This window comes from Pestalotiopsis fici, assembly GCF_000516985.1.
Source record: "Pestalotiopsis fici W106-1 unplaced genomic scaffold PFICI_Scf_1, whole genome shotgun sequence".
Classification (NCBI taxonomy): domain Eukaryota; kingdom Fungi; phylum Ascomycota; class Sordariomycetes; order Amphisphaeriales; family Sporocadaceae; genus Pestalotiopsis; species Pestalotiopsis fici.
Genome location: NW_006917091.1, coordinates 2076768 through 2084232, shown reverse-complemented (window position 1 = coordinate 2084232; position 7465 = coordinate 2076768). Strand labels below are relative to the sequence as shown.

Sequence of the window (7465 nt, the reverse complement as noted above, 5' to 3'; positions counted from 1 at the left end):
AACCAACCAAAAAAAAAGATCATGTGGCGTTCCTGAAAATCGCCTTGCACGTCCCCGTCCAATCCTTTCTGGCTTCCCATATTGGCATGAGGACACAGATGAATGCACTGGTCCAAATCCACAAGAATGCTACTACCACATAGGCCTTGAAGAATCCGAGACTGAAAGTATAACCGGTCCCATACAGAGTGAATGGCAATAATATCATCAAACCAATGGTGTTGAAGGCTAGGCCACCCAGAGCCAGCCGCTTTTGCGCCTTGACTTCGTCCTTACTCAAGGCAGAAACAGGTACGTAGGGCTCGGTTGAAAAGCGTTTCTCTACAATGTTTGCCTCCACATCAGGCTGAGAGACGGCCTCGGTTTTATCCTCCTGTACCACGGGCACGACGACCCCCTCAGCACTCTGGACCGAGCTCGGTTCCATACTCTCCACGCGCCCGACGTCTTTGGCATGGGGCCTTTTCTCGGGAGATAGAAACGTGAGTAGCACTACCGAGACGAGCCCGACGCCTAAACTGACGCAGTCTCCAGCAAGTGAGTTGAACGAGTCTCCCGTGGTTGCGACACTGATCGTGCCAGAGCGCACCTTGGTTGTCACCATCCAGGCAGACAGCCCACTAACGAGGCCCAAGATGGGACTCGCCTGGGCGGCAAAAGTGCTTGTCCTATCCCAGAGCACAACTGCAGCTATAGGAAAAGAGCCTCCCCCCATGAGACACCCGAAAATCTTGACCAGCCAGCCAAGTGATATGCCAGCCGCGTGAAATATGCACGACACAATGGCCAGGACAACTCCATATGCAAAGAGACCGAATATAGAGACCCAGAGAAGGCGACGGGTTGATGCCGCGGGATTGATATAGGCCTTGTAAATGTCAAAGGTGATCAGCGAGCTAGCGCCAATGCTTTCCGCGGATGTTGACGAGGTGACGGCCATGAACAAGAGCACAATAATGAGGCACGCCCCCGACTTGCCCAGAAGCGCAATGGCAGCGGCTGGGGCGACAAGTCCGGCGCTGACATCGGCGTCCGACAGGGTGACGGGGAATACATCGGAACCCTGGAGAGCTGCAGCGGCCAGGCCCATACAGGTGGACATGGCAAACGGCACTGCATACCATGCCAAGCTCCCCAGAACATAGCCCTTCACAGCCGTGTGGGGAGCTGAAGCAATGGCTCTCTGCCAGTATGCTTGGTCGGTCCAGACGCCAGAAAAGCCCGCCAGAAAGATGGTTGCACCGAATACCAGGCTGTCTCGCGAGCGGACAGTAAAGTAAGAGCCGTTTTCAGTTCCTGCAGCGTGCCCATTCCCTGATTGCTCCACGAGCAGATCATAAAGCGCTTCGGGAGACCCTATGTGAGGTGACGCTGTATAGACGGAGAACATGAAGATGAAGATGATCACGTACAGGACCACTGTATGCAGGTAGTCGCATATAAATGTTGACCGCAGCCCACCAGTCACTATATATGCCTGGGTTGGGCGTTAGCCAGAAAATCCCCTCCCCAACGTCGTCAACATGGAGAGAAAGCATGGGCTGGGGAATATACTTCTACTACAACGATGAGAATAAAATAAGACGCCCATATATTCATCCCCGTCAAGGCGTTGAAAACGCCGCAACCGCCAGTTAGCAGTGCCGATCCGTTGATCACATTAGTGATGAGTCCAAACACGGTGTAGATCTTGTGGGCCAGCTTTCCGTGCTTTGCCAATACGATTTCTGTCTGAATAAGTATCCATCCGTTTCCTCGCTATGGAGACATGCAGTTTGCGAGTATGGCACCTACCAGGAAATGTGTGCGCATTGTTGGAGCGTTCCTTTATGCGAAAGGCAGTGACAGCAAATAGCATAGTCTGGTGATTAGGAACGTCGTCAGGACAATCTAGACAACCGCCTTCACTACAACAAACGGCAAGATGGGAGAAAAGGAGAAGAGAGTTTCCAGGCCTCCGTTTGTGGTCGGCTTTGGTAGACTATCATTTTGCAAAATCGCGTACCTGGAAAGTACCGACTGCCCCGTACCACAGTCCACCGGAGACACCATATAGATATGCTAGCATACACGAAGTCAGTAGAGTCGTGGCGTGGGTCCAGCTAGACACGATTCCGGCAGCAATCATGCCTGTAAGGTGATTAGTTTTCGGCCAATCAATGAGAAGCATGAGTAGAAGAATGATGGGCGTGTTGGGTTGACGGTTACCTGGTTTGATCGATCGTGAGGCAGCATTAAATTCCTCGGTTGACTTGAATGTGTTGTGTCTGCCGTATCGATTTTGAAGCGATGTCAGAAATATCATGATCACCGTGAAGGCGACACCTAACCCAACAACAAGCCCGTAGCCTGTACCAGGCGTGAGAACTTGCAGCGTGCCAGCATCTGACATCATGGGACGGTGAAGACAGATTTGCAAACTTGTTTCTGCGTGGTCGACAGTATTCAGCAGTGTTGCCTTGGAGGGTTTTTTTTTTTTGTCCCTTCTGCCTGTCTTGGGTATATTCAAGTGGTTGATACCAGGAAAGTGACATGAAATACGCAATGTCGAGCTTGATCACAAATTAAGATGTAACCGAGAGAGAGTGAGAGATAAGTCAACAGCATATCTGAAATGTTACAAGGGTTTCGGTTGAGCAGGGTATAGAACGTAAGGTGGTAGATGATATGACTGATATCACAACAGACATGCAGCCCCGACTAACGGCCAAACAACTCTCTAGACGCGACAATATCGGCACCAACGCCGACAGAACTAGGATTGCGGAGTCCGTAACCATTAACAGCGACTTTGGTAGCGCAGCATGGGATACTTTGTTGATCATTGCCAGATATTCCTCCTCCAATGGGGAGGGGGCGCCTTTTGCGAGAGATAGGCGCTATGACACGTAGACACAGAGATTTCTGTATATATCGGACTGCAATGTACGTCAAGCAGGCCAGTTTCATGCGACTTTCTTCTTGTGATAAGGAAGAAGAGAAAGCCAGCAAGTGTCGATATGGAGCCGACGGCAATCGGCAGATACCGCGAGGGTCCGCCCCATCGGAAACACTTCCAAGTTCCTATCTACAGGTTACTCTGATATGCTCTCTCTCTCTGTCTCTCTCTCTCTCTCTCTCTCTCTCTCTCTCTCTCTCTTTCGGCCTGTTGCATTGCATGATTATATTTATAAAATGCGGCGGATAAGGTACAGACGATACAAATATATGTGTTAGGTATATATATGAATGGAGGGGAAAAGAAGACGCGACCGAACGCAACAGTCCAACTGGATAGATTGAAAATGCAGGCGGCCAAGTATACATATACCTACCTAAACGGCTATCTATATATAGTCAAAATCAGTCGGGGCCCTGAGACTCGCACCCGTGGATCCACTCGCTTGCCATACGTATACCGCACCTATGTACTATGCTGGTAATTGACCATCCATGGCTCGAATTGTCTCAAGTATACACGGCAGGACGAGGGCTGGGAAGAGTATATCATATGTAGATTGTTACTATTGGTATGAGGCCAGTCTGTCCACTCATGTGGCCAAAAAGAAGGGAAAAGCCTTTTATACCTAGTTTTCACCGAGGTGAGCAGACGGCATCTCACAGGGATTCAATAATGATAATAAGACGTGGTGTTTACCTCTATGATGGTGAATCACGAGCGGGGTGAGACTATTGAGAATCTACAATGGGGAATAATCATTCCTTTGCAAGCTTTGTAATAATAATGCTTCCAAGAAGAATGAATGTAATAACCAGTGGAGGGGGAGAATATAGTAATCCTACCACAGCACTAGAACTAGAATACTAGCCCAGCCCAGCCCAGCCCAGTCTCTGGCCCCCCACCCCACATTATGAACTCGCTCGTGGAGGACCCCGCCAAAAAGTTCATGTTTTCTGCGGTCCATTTGGGCGGGGCAGCGCAAAAAGAAATCGGAAGAGTAGTAGGGGACAAGAAGCGCGACGACCAATGGGCCCAGCTCAAGCACGGATAAGATAGGCGAGGGTAGGTACCTATCTTTCGGTGCTATTACAAGCAAACACCACCGTACCAGCTCACAGTCTCGGCGCACCAACAACAGCCCGGCCGGCTTTCCCCTCCCCCAATCCAGCATCTCTACATTTCACATACCGTCTCCCGACGACCTACGAAACAATACACCATGTCGGCCCAAGGAGGTGGAGAGACTGGTAAGTCAATCGTCTGTACTCGTCATTCCATTCAATCGAGCCGTGTATAGCTAGGTAGCTTGTTGTTGTTGTTGTTGTTGTCTTCCCCCATGTACAATGAATGCATTCAATCATTCATCACCTCCCGCAGGTCCCTTTCTTTCCTTGGGCTATTATTCATCAATACCCCCGAAGAGCCAGCTGCTAACCAGCTTCACCCCTTCTCACAGTCAACCTCGACACCCTGAGCGCTCCCCAGCTCAGCCAGGTCAAGAAGCAACTCGACGAGGAGCTCGAGCATCTGACCACGTCCTTTACCCAGCTGGCTGCCGCCCAGTCCAAATTCCGCGAATGTCTCCGCTGCGTACAGGGCGGCAAGTCTCCTACACTCGAGGGTACGTGTGGATATTCAAGATCCCTTCCTCCTCCTCCTCCTCCTCATCCTCCTGCCCCAGACGGCGCTATCAATGATGGATGGGTGAATCGTCAGAAGCATCGATAAACAGGGAAACTCGGCCCAGGCCATGGCGACGAATGCTAAGCAGAACAACCCTCCTTGTAGATGACAAGTCCATTCTTGTCCCCTTGACCAACTCCCTCTACGTTCGCGGCAAGCTTGCCAGCGCTTCACATGTTATTGTGGATGTTGGCACTGGTTTCTATGTCGAAAAGGATATCAAGTCCGCTACCGAATTTTACAACAACAAGGTCAATGAAGTTGGAAGCAACATCAAGGAGCTCGATACCATCATACAGTCCAAGACAAACAACGTTCGGGTGATAGAAGAAGGTATATGCCATTATTCTGTTACAAATGCCTTGGCGCCCATAACTAACTGGTCTCGCTCCTCAGTCCTCAGACAGAAGATGGCTTCCGCGCCCCAACAGCAGCAGCAGCAGCAATAACAACCCTGCAGCAGTCCATAAATCTCCCCAGTGCCATTTTGGCGAAATATTGCAAAGCCCTGCCTGGCAACAGCCCCCATCTCTCAATGAGCGGCCAAATAAAGGCAAGGTCTTCTGTACATAGGCTTCGTTCACTGCCACAAACCATCAAGCAGTATTCACCCCCCCAAAAAAAAGCTCAGACAGATAGAGCGCTCCGAATGTTGTGGATGGCATCGATGAGGCACTGAGCTCTCTCATCTCCACTGGATAGACGATCTAGCCCTGCGTGAATATCATTTTGGCGATCGACAAACAGGTGTTCTAGCTCTGGGCCCCAGCCTTGACCAGTCTTGGTGAGCTCCAGCGCTCGACTTTCTCCCCAACGTTCGCCGTAGATGACGACGCCAAAACTGTTCAATGGCTGGTCTCCCATGGCTACAACCTTCTCCCACTCACGGGTGATTGTCACTTCGACCTGGTACGGGGCCGGCCTGTACCTGAATCGAAACACGCTCTTGATTGCCACCTTGTTCAGTGCTTTTGCTTTTTCATATTTGCCCCTGAAGTGTATACGCGGGAAGGCACCATCGCGCACACCTGTAGATTCGGGAACTTGAATGTCCGCAGCCCGCAGTTCAGAGTTCAGTATGTCAAAACCTTTCGTCCTAATTGGTGCTTCTGGCACGGTGTCAATCTTCCAGTCAAAGAACCTGCCATGTCATTTACGATTAGCTTCCTGGCTCTTGCTCCATTGTTAAAAAATGTGCTGCAGCCTAGTAAGAAAGATCTGCTCAAGAGATGCTCGAATAAACATTCCGAGGGGATAATAGGTGGAGATGATTGTGAATGCTCCCACGGAGCAAAATAACTTGGGTTGGAGAATTGCTTACTGCTCAAGGTTCAAACACTTGAAATCAAGTTGAGAGCCAGCATTGCTTCGGGCAATCTTTACAGCCTCGACCGCGGCCACTTGAAAGGGCTTGGGAGGCTTCTTGCCACGCTTCATCTCGGTTGCGGTGGCGCTCCAGGGGCGCAGGCGAGCACTGAATTGCCACTCTTCCACCTCACCACCAAAGTAGTATTCGGGCTGTACATCGGCAAGGGTAATAGCCATGTCCTCGGAGCAAAACAGCTCGTTTTGTGATTTGATGGCCTGCAGGACTCGGAGGGCTTGCTCGAGGCTTCCAATCTTGGTTGCAAAGTCGTGTCTGGTGCGAGGATGACGGACCGCCCTATGGAATGCCTCGAAATCCAAGCCCGTCTCAGTGCCTGGTATTCGGCTTTGCTGTGGAGGAAATGATCTCAAAAGAAAGTGGCCCAGGTGAACGCGCAAGGTGACTCGATTCTTGATGCGGCCGGCTTTCTTGAGAGCCCATGATAATTCCTGTCGCAGCTTGCTCTCGAACCATGTCTTTCGGAGCCCGTCATTGTCCGGGTCAAGCGGACTGGTTTGGTTGGCAACAAGTTGAGGACGACCAAGTTGGAGCTGTACGACCAGTGACTGCAATGGGGCACTGGGCGGCTCGATCAGGACGAGATCAAGCTTGGTGGCCTTGTCATCTATGATGTTCTGGGCAATGGTGCGGGCTTCATCCAGGCAGCTGGCTGCAAGCGACTGGGATGGGGCTTCAATGTAGAGGAAAGGGCGTCCACTCAAGGGCTCCTGAATTTCAAACAGATAGCCTTCCTGATCTTTCGCCACCTCGGCGAGCTCCTCATATGTTGCCAAGAGTACACCATCGAGAACCTGTCCATTGTGCGACAGGACCAAGCAAGCCCGGCCACGTTGCGTTGGAATGCCCTGTTGACGGAGCCGCTCCTTCCCTTTCGGCCCCTTTGCCCACTGCTCGAGGAGCGGAGGAGCATCGAGGTACACCGGCTGGCGAGGTCGATGCAGTACAGCCTCGAACGCGGCATCATTTGCCACGGCCAGCTCGTCTTTGGGATCAAGTGCACCAGATGTTGATGATGTAACGTTTGGCGACTCTCGAAGATTGACTTGACTTGAGTCAAGGGGGGCGCAGTCGAACACGGAAGTTGCAGGTTCGGCATCTCGTCGGCCTGGAGTGACCGTCTCGTGCACTGGAGAGGCATCACTGGAGCACGGCAGTCAGATCAAATACGCACATGTTGGCTGATGAGAAACAAGACCTACAAGCTCATGAGGTCGTCCATTTCGAGTATGCCGTCCAGTAACGGGAGAAGGACTCTCTGCACAATAATTAGAGCAACACCCCCGGACTGTAATGCGCTTTTTATTATTGGTTTTGGAGGAGAGGGAATAACTGTCGTTGGGAGAACAACGACTCTTGTTGTCTCGAGGTTGTTTCATGCAACGCGTCTTGAAGTTGGGTGGGTGCTGACACTGCTGAGCTGAGGAGGTCCCGCAGCTCCTTTTTCTTTTCTTTGG

The 7465-nt window shown here is 51.2% G+C and overlaps 3 protein-coding genes across 3 annotated transcripts; 1 reads left to right on the top strand and 2 right to left on the bottom strand.

The window, feature by feature from the left end:
* Window positions 1-19: 19 nt before the first annotated feature.
* PFICI_00638 (uncharacterized protein) lies at window positions 20-2392 on the bottom strand (the record flags this gene model as incomplete). Its single annotated transcript, XM_007829219.1, has 5 exons — window positions 20-1477; window positions 1555-1727; window positions 1795-1861; window positions 2006-2130; window positions 2209-2392. The coding sequence occupies 5 exons, from the start codon at window positions 2390-2392 to the stop codon at window positions 20-22; spliced, it is 2007 nt and encodes a 668-aa protein (XP_007827410.1).
* A 1768-nt stretch (window positions 2393-4160) lies between these two features.
* On the top strand, window positions 4161-5073 carry PFICI_00637 (uncharacterized protein; the record flags this gene model as incomplete). The annotated part of the gene is made up of 3 exons (XM_007829218.1): window positions 4161-4188; window positions 4398-4562; window positions 4730-5073. 3 exons carry the CDS (start codon window positions 4161-4163, stop codon window positions 5071-5073), a joined length of 537 nt encoding a protein of 178 aa, XP_007827409.1.
* Window positions 5074-5251: 178 nt separating this feature from the next.
* Window positions 5252-7230, bottom strand: PFICI_00636 (uncharacterized protein; the record flags this gene model as incomplete). Its single annotated transcript, XM_007829217.1, has 3 exons — window positions 5252-5765; window positions 5946-7151; window positions 7211-7230. 3 exons carry the CDS (start codon window positions 7228-7230, stop codon window positions 5252-5254), a joined length of 1740 nt encoding a protein of 579 aa, XP_007827408.1.
* Window positions 7231-7465: the final 235 nt, after the last annotated feature.